The sequence below is a fragment of the Felis catus genome, chromosome E1 (assembly GCF_018350175.1).
Source record: "Felis catus isolate Fca126 chromosome E1, F.catus_Fca126_mat1.0, whole genome shotgun sequence".
In the NCBI taxonomy this organism is placed as follows: Eukaryota; Metazoa; Chordata; class Mammalia; order Carnivora; family Felidae; genus Felis; species Felis catus.
Genome location: NC_058381.1, coordinates 35,104,505 through 35,127,185, shown reverse-complemented (window position 1 = coordinate 35,127,185; position 22,681 = coordinate 35,104,505). Strand labels below are relative to the sequence as shown.

Genomic DNA, 22,681 nt, shown 5'->3' with positions numbered 1-22,681 from the left:
ACCTGGCTGGGTGGAAACAAACAGAGACATGAGGCAGTAATTGAGGTTGTGCCCTCTGTCAACCCAGCCACCGCCTCCTCCCCGGGGCTCCCGGCTGGCTGTTGCTCAGGGGGGAGGAGACTGTCACAGCTGCAGTAGCTAAATGATGCCATTCTGTCCTCTCCCCCCACCCCCACCCCTCTAGAGCTTTATCCTGTTGGGGCTTCAGCTCCTGCTGTGTCCTCCTGAAGAGGACCTGCCTGTTGCATTCTTACCTTCAGCAGCCTGCCTCAAATGCTACCTCCTCCAGGAAGGCTCCCTTGATATTCACTCTTTCTTCCCGACTGGTGATTAATCACTACCCCCTAAGCACATACATTAGAGTTGGAAATCCACTTTGAGATGACCCAGCTCCGTGTCTAAGGCACACTGACGTCAGCCCGGTTCACCCCAGGGACACATGAGTGCACTCCAGGGAGTTCCTGGAGTTGAATGCAAAATCATGTGCAAAACCAGATGCAGAGATGATGGATAAACAAAAGGTGGTACAACCATACCGGGGAATATTATTTGGCCATAAAAAGGACGGAAGTGCTGATACGTGCTACAACATGGATGAGCCTTGAAAACATTATGCCGAGTGAAAGAAGAGAGACACAAGAGGCTGAATAGTGTGTGATTCCATTTATAGAAAATACCCAGAATATAGAAAATATAGAAAATATCCAAATCAATAAAGCCAGAAAGGAGATCAGTGGTTGCCTGGGGCTGGGGAGAGAGGGGAATGGGGAGTGACTGCTTAATGGATACAAGGTTTCTTTGGGGATGATTAAAAAGTTCTAGAACCAGAGTGGTGATGGTTGGACAGCATTGTGAGTGTACTAAATGCCACTGAATTGCCATTTGTTAAAACGGTGAATATTATGTTACATGTATTTTACCATAGTAAAAAAAAAAAATCCAAATGCACATATCAGGGGGGAAACTTCCTAGCTTTGCTTACTTAGGTTCTTTGAAGGTCAAGCAGCTCTGATCTGGTCTGGCACCTTCATGAAGCAGACGCTGATACTGAAGCACAGAGAGCAGATGAGATCTGTCCAAGTTCACTCAAAGGATGGTGGCAGAGCTCAGCCTAACCATACATCTCTCCCCCCTCCCCCTTTCTTCCCTTGTCCTTTAACCTCTGCTGAACCCGAATGGCCCCCAGCCCTCTGTCCTGTGCTGAGCCAGGCTACGCACAAGCTGTGTCACGCCCCAAAGTTAAAAGGCCCTCCGGAAGCTGGGCTCCTGGAATGAGTTGCGTGAGTGTTTGTCTTTCACTCTAAGCACCTAGAGGGCAAGAGGGCATGCTTCTTACTGTCCTCTGTATGTCACTGAGCTCCAGGTTTCTTCCCTCAAGAAAGAACTCACTGTTCACCCGCAAGGAGCGCAGTTAGCCGACAGCCTCTAATGAACATTCTTTGCCCCAGACGTCCATGACTTTGGGAGATCTTCCACGCAGTCTGTGGCTCTCCCAGCCCAGTCCTGCTTCCTCCCCCTTCATCTTTCATAAGCCCTCCCCTACCCCCACTCTTCCCCACAATAAACATCTTGCGCTCCTGACCCCATCTCAGTGTCTGCCTCCCGGAGAGCCCAGATGACACAGTGCTCAGCTTGGTTACCCTAAGTGCTCAGTAAATGTTAATGGAGTGAACTGGAAGGAGGCTGGTGCTTGCACCTCCCAGAGCAGAAGAAAGGCTGCCCATGGAGGATGTCTCAGTCATAAGAGACCATGTAGAAGGGCATGAAGAGGCCGTGCCCCCTGGGAGAGGCTGGGTAATGGGGAACACACAGGGAGCCTGGAGATTGACTGACCAGCCCTACAGGCATCCTCCCTAGTTTCTCCCCCGTCTACGGCAGACTGCAGCAAATCTCAGAACTAGCCTAGAAGACAGGGCACAAAGACCCCTGAAGTTGGATTTGGGAGAATCAGGTTCAAACGATGCTTCTTGCTAGTCAGGTGACTTTACATTCTTCTCTTCTATAGACCTCAGGTTTTTCATCTGTAAAATGGGTATAGAGTGTATCTCCCCCGTCCAACCCCAGCAGGATTTTGAGAACTGACTGAGAAGGTTCTACAGCTTATGGAGGACACTGTGGTGGGTAGTTTAAGTGCATACTCTCGGCTAATCCTTCAAGTTGCCCTGTGTGAGAGGCAATATGACCTCCACCTTATAAGGGAGAAAATTGTGGCCAGAGACGGCAAGGCACTGGTCCAAGAACACAAAGCTAGCAAGCCGGTGGTCTGGCTCTAAAGCCCTTTCATTCTTCCACACACAGTTGGAGTGACTACTTATGTGCTACCTGGGCTGGGGTGGGGACCAGTGACAGGCCTTCGATGCTCCTACGGCATTTACATTCTCACAGCGAACTTCCCAACAGGCAACCCCCTAAACAAACAGAATAATTTGCAAATGCGTTCGGGCTCTAGGAAAAAAAGGAACCCGGGTGCAATTGTAACGTTGGGACCGCAGAGGGGCTACTTTAGATTGGGCGGTTAAGGGCAGGATCTCCAAGGACTGAAACCAGCAGTACGAGAAGGGCCCAAGTCGGGGTAAAAGCCTGGATTGTTTGGGAAGCGATGGTGGGCCTGTCGCAAGCGCGGGTGGGGCAGGTCACAGGCGCGCGCGTAGGGGGCAGGCAGGGGCCACCAGGTCCCCGAAACCCACAGGAAGCCACGCAGGGGGGCTTCGGCAGGGCGTGAAAGTAGCCATCCGGAGGCACCAAGGAAGGCCCTGGAGCCGCGGCAGCCGCAGGCGGGGCGCATCCCCCCCCCCTCACCTGCCCCCTCAGCCCCGCCCCCGCTGGCCGCTGACGTCACGGCGCTCGCCGGCGCCCCTGTGACGTCACACCCCCGGCCGGCGCCGTTCTCGGGGTCCGCGCGCGGGAGGAGCGGCCCGCGGCGGGCGCGTAGGCGTGGCCAGATGAAAAAAGTGGCTGCCAAGCAGTCTCCGCCCAAGTTGATCGGTGGGTGCGCGCCCCCGCGCGGGGCGCTGGTTGCTATGGACGCGTTGGCGGCCGCTGGCAGGCGGCGCGCTCACGCGCGGGGTCGCGGGGGGAGGGGGGGGGGCCGCATAGCCTCGTTATCCCAGGTCCCCGCGGCGCAGGGCCACGCTCACAGCCCGGGCTACACCATGAAGTCAGTAAAGAAGGAGTCCCGCTTGAGAATACCCGCAAGCAGATTCTTGGAGGCCGCAGAACTCATTAAAGGTTGGCGCTGGCTGCCTTGGGAGCTCAGGAGAACTCGACAGGGGCTGGGGTTCTTGGATGGGATTCACGACACGGGGCCTGGAGGACGGGGGTGACACCAGGATGGAGGTAAAGATCATGGGGGAATGGGGTACGGAACAAGGCGTACCCCATACCTCAGGGATGATGTACAAGGCAGCGACCCCCGAAAGGGAGGAGGCCCAGTGCACAGGGTCTTGGGGATGGGGATTAGGAAGCTGGGGACTGCCAGAGGCCCCAGGGATCAGTTGTTGGGGAGATGGCATTGGGCAGGAAGGCATAGGAGACTTCTACCTCTAGCCAAATCTTAGGGTGGGACTCTGAAGGCAGGAGCCCTCCACTGGATGAGGTGCAGAAGAGTCAGGAAACAGTTTCAGAAAGGCGGGGAACAGGAGTCCTTGGGAAAAGAAGTTCAGGAAAGAATGCAAGAAACATGTTGGGGCCGTGAAACCAACAACTGGGGGGATTCTTTGGAGGGTGTTCACCTAAGAGGCCTGCTGGAAAAACGCAGGAGAAATGCCTAACCTGGCCGGTTCTGCCTCCCGTGTCTTTCCACCACATATATACCCTTTCTGGCTGGATGACACGTGTCCCATTTGTGTAACCTGGAGACAGTCGCAGGCATGACTGCTTCCTGGCCTCCTCAGCTACCCTCTGGTTGTAGGTGAGAGAGTCCCAGGGTGTGTGACAGCAGACTGACCCCCTGGACGTGTTCCCATTTGCAACCCACCCCCTCTTCCATCATTTTTTGCTGTTTCCATTTACTGGGGGCCTGCTGGTGTGTGGGCACCGTGCTGGGCGACAATGGTGTCAGTATTAACCGTGTGATCCCAGCCCACAAGAAACTCAGAATCTAGTGAACTGCCGGAGGAGGAACTAGATAAATATCAATGCTGTGATATAGGGATCGCTAGCAGTTAAGGGGGCTCAGAGCCCCTGACCTAGGTCTTAGATGCTAGAATTTGGGGGGAAGGTTTTCTGAAGCAGGTGACATCTGTGGCTGACACTCCACAGCCCCCCAAAAGGCAGTTTGCTTCTCCAGGTCTAGGGAGCGAGGAACAGCATCCGCTGAAGCATGGAACTGAGAATGTAGATGACATTGGTGGCCAGGGCAGAGGTGGTGAGTGTGGAGGAATGGGAACGGAGCTAGAGAGGGCTGCACAGGGAGGCAGGGGCCACACCTTGCTAGGTCAGAAAGTCTGGGCATGCTCTTGCAGGCCTTGGGGAGACCCAGAGCCAGCCTCAGGTAGTAGTGACCGTGTGAGAGGAAGGGCAGGTCTGCAGGTCAGCAGGGGCCCCTGGGAGGCCTGCTAACTAAGTATGGCTGGCTTTAATCCCTCTTCATGGTATAAAAGTCAGATGTAGGCAGGATTGAGATGTTGTTTCATGATATAGTTCTTAACGATGGAGAGAGAAGAGCTGGCCCCTTTCCCAAGGGCAGTCAAGGGCTTTCCTAGCTACTGCCTCCTGCTTTCTGCATCTTATCAGATTTGCACTTTCTGCTGTAAACAAATCAAGGAAAGATTTATCACTGCGTATTTATTTTTAAGAAGGGGAAATTTAGTTTGTTAAATAGCCCTCGAGTTGAGAACCATGCACCAGGGCGAGGAGGAAACAAAGCGGAGTGTTTAGTTTAGCATGCAATATTCCTTTTTCCCCTCTAAGTATCTCAGGGGACGTCAGTGTAGTAGGACAATGCTTTTGTCCCCCCCCCCCCCTTCAGAGCAATATAGCTAATCAACACATGTAATCTCATGCTGTGTTTTTCCAAGGTCTCTGAATTATAAGGAAAAAGGCAAGCAAATATTGTGACGAAACCTGTTAAAGAGATGTGAGTCCTTTTGGACTCCCAAGTTTCTCCCTGCTCTTGTTAAGAAACCAGGAGCACTCCCAGCAGTACCAGATGCCCCTCCCTGATCAATTAAAACTCAGGCCTGGTAGGGACAGCCTCTCCCTTGGTTCCTCCAGAGCAACCCCAAAGTCAGAATTTCCCAAGGGCCTTAATCAACACTGAAAAAGAGTAACATTTAGATACAACAAGAAACCAAAACATCGAGGCTGGGTTTCTTCCCCCTCCATGGCTTCCCCCTTTCCCCCACTCCCACCTGACCTGAGCACCTTGCTTCCAGCTGCCCGGCCTGGCTCCCGAAGAGATGTGTCACTTTACTGCCCCGGGCTGGTCTTTGACCCCCTCGCAGCTGCCAAGATCGAGGGAAAATGCTGGTTGTGGGGCTCACCAGAAGCCGCATTCAGCGTGGGTTTCGAGATACACCCCCCCCCCCGCTCTCCCCCCCCAGCCACCTGACTTACCCGCACTGGATGTATCACTTTGAACCTCGGCTTTCACCAACTCACCCTCCTGGACCAAACCTGCTTCCTTCCAGCAGGAAGACCAATGCTTCAGCCTTCCTTTGCAAAGCTGTCATGCCCTGGTTTTTCTCTCATCGCCAACATCACCCCCACCTCCCCAACACGCATTCTGTGTCGCCACGCCTCGCGGAAGCCATGTTCCATCTTCGTTCTGTGACTTCACCGGGAACAGCTCTGTTTGCTGCTCTGTCTGGGCAAAGGCTTCCTCTCCTTCAAGGCCTGACTTAGCCTGGGGAGCTGCCTATGACCCCCGCAGCTGCTCTTCCGAACCTTTCTTTACAGCCCTAAACTGTATGAGCCACATCCATCCGTTCCTTCTTGGACAAGTAACCACACGCATTGTCTGTGCCACTAACTTAGGCCCTTATGTTATGCTGGTGTGTGTGTCAGCTCTAGTCTTCGGTTTCTCAAGAGGAGCCGTATCTTTTAAAAAAAAATTTTTTTTTTAACGTTTATTTATTTTTGAGACAGAGAGAGACAGAGCATAAACAGGGGAGGGTCAGAGAGAGAGGGAGACACAGAATCCGAAACAGGCTCCAGGCTCTGAGCTGTCAGCACAGAGCCCGATGCGGGGCTCGAACTCACGGACCGCGAGATCATGACCTGAGCCGAAGTCGGACGCTTAACCGACTGAGCCACCCAGGCGCCCTGAGGAGCCGTATCTCAACCTTTTATACCATCTTCTCTGTAGTTTATAGCGCAAAGAAGTTGCTTGGTCAATATCCTCTGTGTATATGTCATTTTGATAAATACTTTATTAACTAGAACACGCTACTCATTGACTATGCAGTAACAGGGCTTGTATTGAACTGTACCCAAGAGAACCTCAGAAAGACCTCAGACCAGAGTTTCACTATTTCAGAAGTCTTCAGCAACGTTGAAGGTTTGTAAATTTACACATAGTCAGGGGTGCCTGGGTGGCGCATTTGGTTAAGCGTCCGATTTCGGCTCAGGCCATGATCTCACAGTTCATGAGTTCGAGCCCCGCGTCGGGCTCTGTGCTGGGAGCCTGGAGCCTGCTTAAGATCCTCCTGCTTAGGAGAGGATGTCTCCCTTTCTCTCTCTCTGCTCCTCCCCCACTCATGCTTTGTCTTTCAAAAATAAATAAACATTAAATTTTTTAAAAAAAAATTAAATTTACACATGGTAATTATACATGCCCCAGTAAAAAGCACACATCGGGAGATGTTTAATCCTTTGGGAAGGTGTTAGAGTCAGCCAAGGTGACAGACAGAGGAAGCAAATGTCCTGGAAAATAGAAATAATTCCAAAATATTTATTTAAAGTCTTAGTTTGTTTGTTTAAGTAACCTCTACACCCAATGTAGGGCTCAAACTCATGGCCCCAAGATCAGGAGTCACATGTTCCTCCGACTGAGCCAGCCAGGCACCCCAAATTCCAAAATGTTTATAAAGGCAGACCTTCAGCTGTTACCAGTTCTCTCTTGGTCTGCCATCACCTTTGGTGCCTTTGTAAAGAAGGGAGAGAGGAAGTGGAAATTAAAACCGAAGGCTGCATTTTCATACGTGATGGCGGAGGGGACCAGAACTCAGGGTGGAGCTGTTCAGCCCTGTGTGTGTGTATGTGTGTGTGTGTGTGTGTGTGCACAGCGTCATGTGGTTCAACTGACAGATACACCTGGGTTTCTGCTGAACCGTTTTTGGTTGCTGAGGAGACGGACTGAACGATAGGCTGGATTTAGAGTTCTATTGGAATGATTCCGATTTGGGATTTTTGGCCACTATGTGGGCATTTCCTAAAAACACTTGATTTTGATAATCCGAATACCTGCCTTGATGTTTTAGTGACATTGCCCCTCGAAAATTACTCTGCATAGCAGCGGACAAATCCAGGTTTTGTTTTTAAAGTCCTTAAAGACAGGACTTAGGCTTTCTTGTGGTATTTCGCGTGTCAGCCTCGGGCCTTGGGTCGAACCTTTCTAAACCAGGGGGCAGCAGACAGGAGGACCCAAGCCAGAGAAGCAAAATGCATTTGAAACCCGTTAACACCTCTGTGGGAGGAAGGCAGGGAGTGCGTCCTCACTGGAGAAGGATTCACTCTGTCCCGTGAGATCTCAGGGTCAGGCACCTGAGGGAAATCGGCTCAGATTTCTCCACTTTCCCCAGTCCCATGAGCCACTTTTGTCAACCCCTTCATTCCTGCAGTAGACTCCTAACTAGTCCTGTCCTCACCCTTACACCCCCTAAGCCCTCCCTTGCTATGTTGTGGCCCACGGGGTAAAGACCGAAGTCCTTTCCACAGCTCACTAAGCTCTTCCTACCAGCCACCCCCACCCCGCCCTGATGAACTCCAGCTATTTAAAAAATGTGCTCTGAGTTCCCCATGCATACACTGTTCTGTTGCCTCTAGGCCTCTTCCCTTTGCAATGCCTGTTCCCCAGTGCCTTTCCCATGTGTCACTTCTGTCATCTTTAGCTCTCAGTTTAAACATCACCTCCCCCCGAAGCCCTCCCCGGCCTCCCTGCACACTGGGCTGGGGTCCCCCTGGATGCTTCCATAGTAACCCCAGTTCAATGACGCTGTTTGGCAGCCTTGTCTCCCATGGGCTTGTGCTCTTTAAGGCCCAGGACCCTGCCTTATATCCCCAGAGCCTAGCACAGTGCCTAGCTAGAAGATGCCTGGCTAAAAGTATTTATTAAATGAAAGAATATGCAATATACGCTCAGAGGGGAATGTTCTGTTTCCCCCAGAGCATCTGCATTTTAGACAGTGTCCTAAGAAACCTGATGCTGGGGTACCTGGGTGGCTTAGTCAGTTAAGCGTTCAGCTCAGGTCATGATCTCACAGTTCATGGGATCAAGCCCTGCATCAGGCTCTGCACTGACAGTGTAGAGCCTGCTTGGGATTCTCTCCCTGTCTCTCTGCCCCTACCCCGCTCGCACACGAGCACTGTTTCTCTCTCTCTAAATATAAAATAAATAACGTTTAAAAAAAAAAAAAAAAGAAGGAAACCTGACGCCTTCCCCTAGAACAATGCATCAATGCCAGCAATGGGGGGAGGCTGAGAAAGCATCTAGTCCACTTGTACCAAACTTCCGTGCATCGGAACCACCTAGGGAGTTTTTAAAAAAATAACGGTTTCCCTTAGCGCCGGCTCCATGCAGCAGCCAGGAAGCTGTGTTTGTAAATCTCTCCAGAAGATCCTCGGGCAGGCATCTGACTAACGTTCAGGAACCACTGATTTAGTCCAGCTTTCTCTTTTTACAAAGAGGAAGGAGACCAGGAGAGGGCAAGCGATGTACGTACCCGAGGTTTTACAGCTTATAAGTAGCACAGCCCGGAATGGGGTATCTTCTGGTCTCAACTTCAGAAGTCTCAGTCTCACTGTAACAGGCCAGGGGGGAACGGGTAGGGGGACCTTCAGGAGAGAACTCGAGCCACCTTGGCAGCCTCTGCTGTCTGTGCAGGTGTTGAGCTCTGCCTCTCGCCATGAAATCTGATATATGTAGAGAGATACTATATATTAGAATATGTTACATAGCTATATTATAATCTATATTATATATTAGAAATATATGTCTATTTCAGCACTCGCACTTTTCTGCTTCTCTTCAGAAAGGAAGCGGGCAAAGGTACCTGAGCAGCTCACACCCCCCGTTCAGGAAGACCCTGAGCCTGTTAGCAGTGTCCTACAAGGGGGTGACATCCTGGCCTTAGCCATTAAAAAGGAAGACTTGAAGAAGGTAAGGATAAAATCCAGGGATTCCCTCACTGCAGGGGGAGCATCTAATTCCATGGAGGAATTGAGCACAAATTCTTTTCACTTTTGCATCTAATTTTTTTCAATATTTATTTTCGAGAGAGAGAGAAAGCGCACAGTCAGGGGAGGGGCAGAGAGAGAGGGAGACACAGAATCCGAAGCAGGCTTCAGGCTCTGAGCTGTCAGCACAGAGCCCGAAGCGGGGCTCGAACCCACGAACCGTGAGGTCGTGACCTGAGACGAAGTCAGACGCTTAACCAACTGAGCCATCCAGGCACCCCCTAAGTTTTTTTAAGTTTATTTATTTATTTTGGGAGAGAGTGCACGCACACAAGCAGGGGAGGAACAGAGAGAGAGAGAGTATCCCAAGCAGACTCCACACTGTCAGTGTGGAACCCAACTTGGGGCTCGAACTCACAAACCGTGAGATCACGACCTGAGCCGAAATCCAGAGTCTGACACTTAACCAACTCAGCCACCCAGGTGCCCTCACCTTTGCATCTAAAGGAATTTACTATGTTGTTTGTTTTAACGTTTCTGAGATTTACATAGAACCCCCGGGAGATGAGATGTTGAGGTGTCTTGCTTCCCGTGGAGGCAAGTGTCTATAATCCCCATTTCACAGAAGGGAAAAGTGAGTTTGAGAAACATGTTACAGAGGCGGATAAAGCTGCTAAACCCTAACCCCACGCTTTACCTGAAAGAGTCAACCACCTCTCACCTGAACTGTCTGGAGGCATTAGATGTTATTTTTTTTTCCCCTCCAGGACATTGCTAAGTCGTAAGTCTGTTGCATAGGCATTTCCTCGACAGAACATATGGACAGAACTGGAGAAACAGATTTGTCAGCCTTCAGGAATCCCACCAAGAATTAGGACAGAGGAGATGGGTGGTGTTATTTCCTCCTCCTGATCTCAAGTGGGATTCTCCTCTTTTGTTTTTTGTTTTTTTTAGCAACACATTCCTCGCTTTATTGAGACACAAGATAGACCTGTCGTCACCCAGAAATTTATCATCCGTAAACTCAAACCCAAGGATCATAAGAGGAAGGTCTGCCACTTAGTAGCATATCCTGCTACTCCAGATGCAGCCACGAAGCCCCTGGACTACTCTGGTATGCCCAGCCTTGGCCTTGGCCTTGGCCTCACTGGTCTCTGAATTCGTGGAGCGGCCTTGAGAGAAAGCCGAGTCGCCATCAGAAAGTAACCCCTCGAATCTGGAATCGTTTACAGGACCTACTCTGTCCCCTCCCCTTTCCCCCCCAGGTCCGGGTGACAGCTTCCATGGCTGTGACCAGATTCTGCCTCACCACATCTTGGGGAGTCTCCAGGACTTTAAGAGAATTGCAGTTGCTCGAGGAAACATCCAGGTTTGTTTGTACAGAGCCGCTGGGATGAGAGAAGTCGCTGAAGTCATCTCGGTCTTAACCACCTGGCACAGTCAAGCAGGACTGGGGTCCCAGAGAGGCAGTTCAGTCTCGGGGCCCCGGGGAATCTGAAGTGATAGTGACCCTCCCCCTGGAAACCGTGAAGCCACCTGAAGCTAGTTCAACTGAAGCCAGGAATTCACTATAAGGATACAGAGGTGCCTCCAGGAACCCCAAAGCCAGTGTGTCCAGCCCCAGTTAGCCTGAACCCCGAGAGGCATCCGGGCTCAGGGCTCACACTGCTTCGCTGCCCTCCACTCCTCTGTGCGCCGGCTTCGTTTTCCCTTCTCCAAGGTCTGGCCTGCGCTCCTCTCCGGTCCACAGGGTGGAGGAAGGTGGCTTCCCGCAGCTCCCAGGGCCACATGAAGAGGGCCACACGTCTGTCTGACTTTCCCGTCGTGAGGTGCTTCCCCCTCTCTCAGTTCCTTTGCTTCCCCGGTTCCAGGCAAAACATCTCCGATTGGTCTGGTGCTAAGGGGCCTGGGGTCACATCAAAATGTCTCTTGTCACCCTGCAGGTGCTGGTGCCAATCAGCATCAGTTGTGAGGACAGATACACTGAGAGTTGTCGACCATAGGCTTAGAGCAAAGGTTCCCCTCTGGAAGAGAGGGAACTGACAGGGGCTTCCAAGGCCCCCGGTTCTGTCACTCACTACCTGGGGGTCCAGGAGAGGAGGGACTCTGAGCAGCGTGGGGGGACTGCAGGAGATTAGGCCTAAAGAAGTCTCTGCTCAGCCCCGGCTCAGCTCCTCCTCGCCAGGATCCACATGCTCACCGTGTACTTTTTATTTACTCGTTTGTTCGTTGGTTTGTTTAGAGGAGGAGGGCGAAAGGGCAGAGGGAGAGGGAGAATCTTTTCTTTTTTTCTCTCCAAAATTTTATTTAAATTCTAGTTAGTTAACATACAGTACAATACTGGTTTCAGGAGTAGAATTCAGTGGTTCATCACTTACACGCAACACCCAATTCTCATCACAACAGGGGCCCTCCTGCGTACCCATCCCCCATCTAGCCCATCCCCCACCCACCTCCCTCCATCGACCCTCAGTTTGTTCTCTGTCTGGAAGAGTCTCTCATGGTTTGTTTCCCTCTCTTTTTGTTTTTTTCTCCCCCCTCCTATATGTTCATCTGTTCTGCTTCCCGAGCTGCACATATGAGTGAAATCCCGTGGTATTTGTCTTTCTCTGACTGACCCATTTCTCCCAGCATAACACACTCTAGCTCCATCCACGTCGCTGCAAATGGCAAGACAGAGAGAGAGAGAGACTCCACACCCAGCACAAGCCCGACTCGGGGCTCGATCTCACAACCGTGAGATTACGTCCTGAGCTGAAATCAAAGAGTTGGACGCTTGACCGACCGAGCCACCCAAGTGCCCCTCTCGGTGTACTTTTTAGCTGGCTGAGCTCATACACACCCCGCCCTGTCTGGTGACCCTCATCTCAGCTAAAGAGGAGCCAAAGCAGAAAGCCCCAAAAGAAGAGAAGGAGAAGGCGCATCCCTGGGCCCCGCCTCCTCAGCACAACTTTCTCAAAAACTGGCACCGCAACCTAGCCTTGCGGAAGCAGCAGCAGGAAGCCCTGAGTGGTGAGCAAAGCGGACCGGGCTCCCGCCGGGCCTCATCAACCACCGAGGCTCCAGCGCTGGGTTTTTCTGTCGCTCCACCTGCCGGAGCCTGGGTTCAGGCTGGTCGCATTTGTGCCATCCACTCCCCAGTGTTTATTGCTGTTAGCGGGTCCTGAGATCAGCCCGGCGGTGGGGCTGACCCGTGAGCAGTGCTAGGGCCCCTGTTCGTCCTGACTCGATGGCGGGCTGCATTCTTGGCTCGCTCCCTCTAGAACGCCTCAAGAAGCCGGTGGGCGAGCTGCTTATGCACACTGGGGAGGCCTACAGGCAGATCCAGGAGGAGCGGGAGCTCATTGACCGAGCGCTTCCGACACAGCATGATGGGAAGGTGAGTCGCCAAGTGCTCTGGGCGGAGGGGGCCGGGACCCGGGGATGGCTGCCTCAGGTTGCACAGTTGGGGGCAAAAAAAAAAAAAAAAAAAAAAATCTGCTCCTTCGAAAGGCATTGTTAAGCCCTCCAGGCCTTTGCTAAATCCCATTATGGGTCCTGTTATCGGGCACTGGGGGCCTGGCGAGCTAAGTTACTCAGTCTGTGGTGCTCAGCGGTAGTCAGCCTGAGGAGAAAGATATCACGGGTACTGAGTTACTAGAACAGTCTCCGTGTTGTCTCCTAAAAGCTGAGGCTCCGGCTTTCAGGATGACCCAGGGCACCACACTATGTTCTGGTTTGTCAGTGCGGTGGCCGGTCTGGGCCCACACTATCCGTGTGGGGCTGAAGCAGGGCATCCTAAGAACAAAACGGGTGCTTCTTTTTTTTTTTTTTTTTAAATTTTTTTTAACGTTTATTTATTTTTGAGACAGACAGAGACAGAGCATGAACAGGGGAGGGGCAGAGAGAGAGGGAGACACAGAATCTGAAACAGGCTCCAGGCTCCGAGCTGTCAGCACAGAGCCCGACGCGGGGCTCGAACTCACGGACCGCGAGATCGTGACCTGAGCCGAAGTCGGCCGCTTAACCGACTGAGCCACCCAGGCGCCCCTCAAAACGGGTGCTTCTTTCCTGCTCCCAGGGCAGCAGCGAATCCCCCAGAGGGAGCATCTGAAGTCTGTGGGGCAGTCTTGTCCGCCCGGACCCCCCCACCTCTGCCAGCCTCTCTCCAAAGTGTCCAGGTGATCTGACCCATGTGTCCTTCCTTGCCAGAGCTGTGAGGAGACCAGTGGGTTCTGGAGTCGACTGGAATACTTGGGAGATGAAATGACGGGTCTGGTAATGACAAAGACCAAAGCTCAGCGTGGCCTCCTGGGACCGATCACTCACGTCAGGAAGCCCCACTGCATCCAGGCGGAGACAGGTGAGGGGTGGGCGGGAAACCAGCAGCTTGGGACGAGCCTGGGACGGGGGACAGCATGACTGTGGAGTGAGAATGGCCTGGGACGGGGGCCCGTAACCCTTGGAGGTCCAGTCCCCCCGGCAGTAAGACAGCGATGGGGAGGCGAGCTGGAGCGTGAGCTGTGGGGCTGCTCTGTCTACGCGGCCACCGTGGCCACTGGGGTCATCGAGCACCTGGGATGTGGCTAGTGTGAACTCAAGTGAACTCAAGTCTCAACTACACACTGGGTTTCAAAGGTTCCTACTCGCATAAAATACAAGCCATTAAGTATATTTTTACGAATCGTGTCTATATTGATTACTTACTGAACTGATACTATCTTTGATCTGCTGGGTTAAACTAGGTTACTAAGGCTAATTTCACCTGTTTTCGCCTTTTTCAGCGTGGCATCTAGGAACTTTGAAATTACATTGGCGGCTTGCATGTGCGGTTTGCGTGATATTTCTGTGCGGCTGCACTGCTTTAGAGGCTGCTGGGCTGCCTGGGTTCAGACCCCAGCTGTGTTGGGTTTGTGAGCTCCAGTGAGTTACTTAACCTCCCTGGTCCTCCGTTTCCCCATCTGTAAAGTACCGTGGGACAAGAGAGTGTTAAATGAGACAGGGCGCGTATGTGAGAGGCTTTGGCGGGTTGTTAACACGGTCAAATGGAGCCGCTGTTGCTGTTATAAACCCAAAGGTTTGCAGCTTCGGAAGCTGATTTTGTGGGAGCCCTGAGCAGCGTTGCGGAGGCGGTAGGTATGGGCCAGGCAGGCGGACCAGAGTCCAGCTGCACAGGGAAGGTGTATTTTCCCCTTTGCCGGAAGTGGTGCCGGGCTGGGTGCTCTCAGAGCCCTGACGGCGGGTGGAGAAGAGGCCCCCACAGCAGACCGTGCTGAGGGTCCCTGGACCCTGCTGCTCTAGGACTGCCGGCCCAGAAGGATGCTTGGTACCGCTACACCTGGGATCGGAGTCTGTTCCTGATCTACCGACGCAAGGAACTGCAGAGCGTCATGGCAGAGCTGGACTTCAGCCAGCAGGTCAGTGCCCCTCGGTGCCGGGAAACCCCTTAACGTTGGGCCTGTCTTCAGTCAGCTAATCTTCCCTTTCTTGGTCTCCCTGAGGATATCGATGGCCTGGAGGTGGTGGGCAGAGGGCAGCCTTTCTCGACCGTTACCGTGGAAGACTATCCAGTATTCGATAGGAGCCAGGAAAGTTCCTCTGAAGACACAGGGCCCTCGTGAGTCGGGCTGGGCCCTAGGCAGAGAGGTTGGAAAGAGCGCCTCCCTCCCCCCCACCCCCACCCCGCACCCACAGTATAAAGGGAGGACTCCCCGCTCTGAAATCTGGCGGCCTCCGTCCCAGCCTCTCAGTGGGCCCCTTCCAACACCTGCACCAGCTTTTCTGTGACCGTCTGCCCCCTTCCAGCAACCAGCCCCTAATGGGGATTTTCCAGCCATGGAAATGCTGCAAAATGCCATGCACGCCAAATGGCTGTGCGTGAAGAGTCTCTGTGCCCAAGAAGCGCCCACCTGCAGGAACAGAGCAGGACAGAGCTGAGCCCGAGCGGAGCCCTCCATCAGAGGGTAGAGCCGGGCCCCTCTTTGGGCCTGGCAGCCATTTCCGTGGGCTGCACGTGGCCAGGCCGTGGTAGCCTCAGGGAAAGGAAGTCCTCGGGTTTTCTTCCAGAGACTCATTGGCCAGTTACCCTGACGATGTCCCCATGCCTGTTCTTGGCCCTTCTCTGCTGTTCTGTGGGAAGCCAGCCTGCTGGATCAGAGGCCGTAATCCAGAAGACAAGGTAAAACTGCCTTCACCCTCACCTACCTGCGGGAAGGGCCTCCCTCAGGCGCAGTCACAAGGAGCCTGGATAGTCACCTATTTGCATTTTTATCTAGTCAGGCATTCAGCAGGTCTGAAAATGGTAACAGCAAGGCTAACTTAAGCTAGAAGGAAATCACAAGACTGAAAAGAGACTGTCACAAGCCACCCAGCTCGTACCTAGCCCCCCAAGCATGTAAATAAGTGAAATTTCTCGAACAGGTATGACTTCCAGAAGGTTCTAAAGGAGCAGAATTGTCCATCAGATACAAAATCTGTTTTATCTTCCCTTCTTGCCGTGGACGGCAGCCTCAGAGACAGCCGTTGTCGGGGTACAGTGATAGCACCCTGAGAGCAGCCGGGCCCCGGAGGGCCAAACCCAAAAACGCCCCTGGCAATCAAGGATGAATCGGTCACCCTGGCCCAGAACCTCCCTCAAAGACCTTTCTCGTACCTCTGCTTCCCCAGAAGCGTGTTGGCATCGCTGTTCGCTTGACCTTCGAAACTCTAGAAAGGGAGAAGACCTCTTCGGAACTGACCGTGGTCAATAATGGCACCGTGGCCATTTGGTACAACTGGCGGAGGCGGTCTCAGCTGGACTCTTTCCAAGACCTGAAGAGAAACAGGACGGGGCGGTTTTACTTTAACAATCGAGAAGGTACCCAGCTGCCCTACTCCCGGGCTCCTGTCTGTGGTCTGCGAGGAGCCAAAGTTTAGCTGAAGTGCCTGCAAGTTTTGAACCCCTCTCCCCTGCCTCCTCTCGTCCATTTCTTCTGTGAATTGTGTCCTCTCCTAACTGTGCATGTCTGTTGGGGAAACAGCCGAACTCGAGAACACAGAGAGTCTCGCTCACCAGGGAGCAGAAACTTTCTAGCGGTTCAGTTACCCATACGCTCAGGCCTGAGGCTGGGATGAACCCCCACCCCACACACCTCATCCCCGTTTGCCTGGGACCTTGCCAGTTTTTGCGCAGGAAGTCAAAAGTCCCACTTCCCAGGAAACCCCTCGGTTCTGGTCACCACCCTGGCCCGGGGCCCAGTTAACTGTATGCAGGGGCTTAGGGCTCAGTGAATATTGTGCAGGCTTGGGGCTCAGCTAGCTCCCTTGTGGTGAAAACCTCCGTCTCTGTCCCTGGCAGGTGTGATTCTGCCTGGAGAAACGAAAACCTTTACCTTCTTCTTCAAGTCTCTGAATGCTGGCATCTTCGGGGAATGTTGGGAGTTTGGAACCCACCCCGCCTTATTAGGAGGTGCTCTCCTGCAGGTCAACCTCCGCGCAGTGTCCCTGACCCAGGATGTTTCCAGGGAAGAGAGGAAGTTACTGAAGGTAACCCAGGATCTTGCCGCCCCCCCCCCCCACCTCCCCCTGGACACCCTGCTTTTCTTTCTGGCATTGCCTGCGGGGATCCTATTTCCTCCAGCCCAAGAGGCGAATTTCTCACCAACAGGCCGCTGTTTTTGCCAACAAAGACCTGGGGAGCGTTTGTTGGGAGAGGTGGGCGCTGGGAGTCCGCCGGCCCCGGCCCGAGTCAGTTCCAGAGCTGGCCCCTGGTGCTGTGCCTTCGGGCATTCTATAGAAAGCTGTGCTTTTTTTTTTTTTTTTTCTCCCTACTGTGGCCCCCAAACATAAGCCAACTACTTTAGCTGAGGCTCCACCCACGGTGCACCCAAGCCATGTGGCCCCCGCCCCTTGCCCTCCTTCCTAATCTGGGAGAAATGCTGACCGTGCGACCTTCTGGCCCCATGAGAGAGCAACTTCTCTCGGACTGGCTCCCCTCCTACAGGCTTTCAGCCAGTTGTGGGGAACATGGATGTTTGGAGATACCGAGGGGGTTTTGAGTCCGGAAACGGGAGTGTATGTACATGTGAGAGAGACGGACGGTAGAAAGAGGTCAGCCCCTGGGAAGGCACAAAGTCCTGAGGGCTCCGGCTCCCCTCAGGGATGCAGCGGGGGTTTCGAAAGGCTGAGCCGCCATCGTGTGCCACCTTCCCTTCCCCAGGACAAGCTGGCTGCCCACGAAGCGGTCACCATCGTGGACAGCGTGCTGCAGGAGCTGCTGAGTGGGATCGTGACCCCGGAGCGTGTGCCGTCCCCCGTGGACGCCTATCTCACTGAGGAGGACTTGTTCCGCCACAGAAATCCTCAGGTGCAGGCCTGTGACGGGGGTACTAGTTACATCCTCGCTTTCCGGTGAGGAAACTGAGGCCCAGGGCGGGTTACGTAATTTGCCCAAGATAACTTAGCAAGTAAGTGGATGCTGGGTCGGAAACAGAGCTCGGCAAACTCCTTCATTCAAACGCGATCTTAACTTGGGATCGCGAATGCGAGAACAGCTTGAAGGGGATGCGAGGGGCCACTCTGGCCACCGCGGCCCCTGCTGGCTTCCTCCCTGCAGCCCCCCACCAGTGCCCTCGAGGGAACGGGCCGGCTGGGACTCCGGGTGCCCCACGGCCTAGCCTCCCCAACGCGTGTCTTCCCTTGCCTTTGCTGCAGCTGCATTACCAGCACCAAGTGGTGCAAAACCTGCACAGGGTGTGGCGCCAGTACCTCACCCTGCCCCCCAAGGCCGAGGAGGCCAGGCCCAGTGAGGAGGAGCGCCACAGCCCCAGGGCCCGGGCTGCCTACTTGGAGAAGGCCTCCGTGAACGTGGAGCCCTCGGTACACTCTAAGAGCCCGGTCTCGGAATCCCAAGTGCCCCAGCAGGAGAGTGAGGCCTTCAGGGACTCCCGAGACGCTTTAGGGTCCCAGAAGCCTGGAGCGGGGGCTCAGAGTTCTCAGCGGAAGAGCATTATGGAGGAGATCCTGGTGGAGGAGAGCCCAGACCTGGGGAGCACCAAGAGCCCCTGGGAGCTGGATGGCCTTCCCCCACCTGAGTGGAACCTCTGTTTGGAGGATTTCGGAAAGGTGCTCCCCTGACCCTGAGGGGTTGGTAGGAGGGCGGCCCTGGTGGAGGTGCCAGCGCACCGAGGGAGGGCCCCAGTTGTCCCCTTTGCCCCCTTGGGCGAAGAAACAAACTCTCGTGAAGGCCCGGAGAAAGCAATCTCTTGGGTCATCTCTTTTTGTCTCGGGCGCCTAGGCCACCACGGGATAGGAGGGGTGCCTTCTCCGACCCAGGCACACGTTGGAGAAGGGGACCACGGGTACATATTTCTGGGGGAGGTCCACCCTCCATGGCCGCACCCCCGTACGGCTCTCTGTCCTCACTGCACGAGGCCCATCGCTAGGGGACGCGGGGACCCTTGGTGTCCCGGGCAGAATGACTGCTCATGCTCCCTACAACCCTGCCAGGCAGTGATGGCACTCCCTGAGGAGAGCCAGAGGGAGGACGCCCTCATCGGGCTCAACAAAGCAGCCCTGGAGCTGTGCCAGGAACCGAGGCCCCTGCAATCTGACCTGCTGCACCAGATGTGGTAGGTGCCCCCCGGCAGAGCTGGCCCGGGCTCCCCGATGGGGCGTCTGACGGCCTGTGGTTCTGGGCGCGCGCAGTCCTAGGTCGCAAAAAAGGTGCTGCAGACCCTCCACGCTCTGGCACCTGTCGCGGCAGCCTCTCGGGCACCGGCTGCTCCCCAGAGCGGAGGAAGCAGCTGCTCTCTCTTTCCCACCCCCTCTCCTGGTTCCTTCTCAACCAGCAGAGGAATGGGCCGAGGAGAAACCGGAGGACAGCGAGAAGAGCAGGATCCGTGAAAGGCCTCCCTTCTTGCTTAGAACTTGCTTGGTTATGCATGAGCGCCTTCAGTGGGGCCCTCGGGGAACCTCGCAAAAGCTACCCGGCTCCCACAGGGTCGGTCCCAAGTCTAGCCAGGGTCTCAAGCCAGAGCCTAGACTGACCTACCCCTAGCCCCGGGCCACTCTTTCCCGGCGGCTGCCTGAGGGGAGCCCGATCCCCGTCTGAGCACCTGCACGGGTACTGGTGAGGCTGCTGGGCTAGGCGGGGCATGGCCCCTCCGTGGTAGCCCTTGGCACCCGTGTCCCGGAAGGGAAGGACCCACGCCTCTGCACATTCAAGGGCAAACGAGGGGCGATGGCTTTGTCCAGCATGCCCTGCTCTCTAGTCTGCAGCTATGGCGGGATGTGATTGATGGCCTGGTGGGCCATTCCCTGTGGCTGAGGGCTCTGCTGGGCCTGCCTGAGAAGGAGACCATCTATTTGGACCTACCAGAAGAGCAAGGTCAGACTGCAGCCATGCCCCTCCCCACCCCCCCGCCCCCTGGCAGTGGCCCCCCAGCCATCTGCACCCTTCTGGTGGAAACTCCGTCAGGTGGATCCGCGGGGTGGGCCCCACTACCCTTCTATCTGCTGCCAGGACTTGGGACCCAGAAGCGACCCGAGTGCCCACCTTCGCTCAGTCCCCTGGTTTGACAGGCGGAGCCCTAGAGAGGTTGAATGACTCACCCCTGCCCTGCAGTCCTGCTGCCCAAGGTCACGTGCTCTGGTCCTTCTCGGAGCGGAGCACCGACAGCTCAGGGTCCTTGGCTTTCCCGACCCTGCCTGTGGGGTCAGCGAGGCCAGGTCATGCCGTCTTGCATCCACCTCCCCTAGATGGCAAGTCCCCGCCTGTCACAGAAGTGAAAGCGACTGCCGGGAAGTTTGGGAAGGAGGACCGGAAAGGGGCAGCCCAGGAAAAGAAGCAGCTGGGAATCAGAGAGAAAGAGGATAGAAGACCTGCCAAGCTGCCGGGGAAAGAGGCATGCTGGGACATAGTGTGGGCCTCAGGTGGGGCCGGGGAGGCGTCGGAGGGGCTGTGGCAGGTGGACGGTCGCTCCAGCGCGAGGCCCTGGGCCTCCCAGTGAACTGCTCTTGAGAAAGCCCTGGCCCTCCCCCGGGAGCTCCTGAAGGCCGTGCGTGTCTCCGTCTCTCCACGCAGGACCGTTTAAACAGCAAGAAGCACAAGGCAAAGGATGACAAGAAACCGCTGAAGTCTTCAAGTCGGGACGGGGTTTCCTTGGAAGACCCTGCCCCTGACAGCACTATGACCTCCCAGGAACCCATAGATCCCCTGGTCATGAAGAAATACACCGAGAGGCTGCACACGGAGGTGAGGGCCCGAGCCCCGCGCCCAGCCCTCCCCTCGCTCACACCTGCTCTGCGTGCCATCCTCCCCTCCCTCATTCATCCTGTTTATTCCACGAGCGAGAAACGCCTAGCGTGTCCGTGATGGAAGACGGAAGCAGAGCTGCCCCTGTGAAGGGCATCCTGGTGTGTGAGGGACAGGCCTCGGGCATAAATGGCACACCGGGTGTGTCCAGTGACCAGCAGTGCGGGAGAGAGATAACCCAGGGCCAGGGGGTGGGGAAGGCCTGGGTGGGGGCAGGTGAGCCTCACTGCGACACGGAACAGACCCGAAGGGAGGTGAGGGGCGGCCATGTGCACATCCAGGAAGAGTGCCCCAGGCAGAGGGTGCAGTTAAGGCAGGGGAGGGAGTGGCCGGGAGGACAGAGGCCACAGAGGCCACCGAGAGGGAGCAAGTCTTAGGGCGTGTGGGGCTTCATAGGCCAGTGTGTGGCCTTGGGGTTTTTCTGAGTGAAATGAGAAGTCCCAGGGTTTTGAACGGAGGAGTGATATGGTCTGACTTAGGCTTTAGAAGATCACCCTGGCTGTGGTTGGGAAAACAGACTAGGGGAACAGAGCAGAAGCGCCTCCTTTTCTGCCACCCCCACTTCCTGTCTGTGTTAGGTGCGTCACGGCAGATGGGGGAACATTAGGTAGGGTGGATTTTCAGCAAGTGTGAGGGTTGTAAAGCACTGCAGAGACTTCCTAATGGTATACGCTCTTTTTCTTTCTTTCTTTATAATTTTTTTTAATGTTTTATTTATTCTTGCGAGAGAGAGAGACAGAGCACGAGCAGGGAAGGGGCAGAGAGAGAGAGAGAGAGAGACACAGAATCCGAAGCAGGCTCCGGGCTCTGACCTGTCGGCACAGAGCCCAATGTGGGGCTCGAACTCATGAACCACGAGTTCATGACCTGAGCTGAAGTCAGACACTTAACTGACTGAGCCACCCAGGCGCCCCAATTCTTCTTGGTTTTAAATGTTTATTTATTTATTTTGAGAGAGAGGGCACATGCACGGGTGGGGGAGGGGCAGAGAGAAAGGGGGGGGGGAGAGAGAGAGAGAGAGAGAGAGAGAATCCCAGGCAGACTCCTTGCTGTCAACGCACAGCCTGACGCGGGGCTGGGTCTCGTGAACCGGGGAGATCATGACCTGAGCGTAATTGTCTATTCTTAGGCAGTAGGTCCTTAGAGAGTCACTCAGGTGTTGTGTTCTGTTCTTTGTTATTTCGGAGCGGAGGTCCACGGAGCCACATTCGATTGTCACCGTGTCTAATGGCAGGGCTTTGTCTTCCTCTGGTGCGGACAGCTAGGTAGCCGCGATTGCATCATGCATTGTGGTAACGCTCCGGATCCCATTTGATCAGAAGTTCCATTTGCTACTGGTGACATCACTGTGATTTCCGAAGGCTGATGGGGTTTAGAGAGTAATCATAGGGCTCTTTGAAATAAAGAATCAGCTTGCCGAGGCTCATGTGGTCCGGCCCCACGGGAGGGCTTGGTCCTGGAGACATTTCGGTATGTGGATCTGTGATCTCACAGGAAGGATCTTACACCCCCGATGGCCAGGGTGGAACTGGACCGCCCCACTGTTCCTTGGAATTGCCTCTTCAACCACCCCAGGCTCTAAGGCCCCATATGTCCAAGGGGCTAGTACAGGATGACCTCCGCAGGCCGGTCCGAAAAATAAAGCTCTCTGCAAAAACAACAGTTCTACAGAAGCTCCACAAGTTTGTTTTTACCCCTTCTGCCGCTTCTGTCCTGGTGTAGACCTGTCCCTCGTAGCCTGCCGGGTGCTCCCTTGTGTAGGGGCTTCCCACAGAGCAAACCCTGGCCTGTGGTTTCATCCCATTCTTCCAGGTCTACGGGCTGCTGGACACCCTAGTGACTGACCTCATGGTCCTGGCTGACGAGCTCAGACCCATAAAGAATGTCGAGGAGACTTTGCGTCTTTGTATCTGACTCACGCGTGCAAGGTGCCTTCTGGGAAACTGATTAACAAACAAGTCAATAAAGAACTTTTAGGCCTTTGTGTCTTGAATGTCAGATCTTGATGAAGCCAGGTCATGACCCGGGTCTCCCGTGTCCCACCTGCCCCAGATCCCCCTCCTCCCGGTTCCT

General features: G+C 54.6%; 1 protein-coding gene across 9 annotated transcripts; it reads left to right on the top strand.

The window, feature by feature from the left end:
- The first annotated feature begins 2,857 nt into the window (after window positions 1–2,857).
- MYCBPAP (MYCBP associated protein) lies at window positions 2,858–22,592 on the top strand. 9 transcript variants are annotated; one of them, XM_045045184.1, is made up of 19 exons: window positions 2,858–2,985; window positions 9,192–9,319; window positions 10,291–10,450; window positions 10,602–10,705; window positions 12,159–12,348; window positions 12,600–12,715; window positions 13,528–13,678; window positions 14,617–14,732; window positions 14,817–14,932; window positions 15,382–15,493; window positions 15,982–16,171; window positions 16,652–16,839; window positions 17,513–17,659; window positions 18,007–18,417; window positions 18,802–18,923; window positions 19,566–19,681; window positions 20,053–20,198; window positions 20,378–20,548; window positions 22,103–22,502. In XM_045045184.1, exons 1-19 carry the CDS (start codon window positions 2,943–2,945, stop codon window positions 22,328–22,330), a joined length of 2,955 nt encoding a protein of 984 aa, XP_044901119.1. In that variant the 5' UTR covers window positions 2,858–2,942; the 3' UTR covers window positions 22,331–22,502. The 9 variants fall into 9 exon arrangements, 7 of the variants coding, with proteins under 7 accessions (XP_044901119.1, XP_044901118.1, XP_044901115.1 ...); XM_045045183.1 differs by having other exon boundaries at window positions 2,928–2,985; window positions 9,165–9,319; XM_045045180.1 differs by lacking the exon at window positions 2,858–2,985 and adding an exon at window positions 3,071–3,228.
- The last annotated feature ends 89 nt before the right edge of the window (window positions 22,593–22,681 follow it).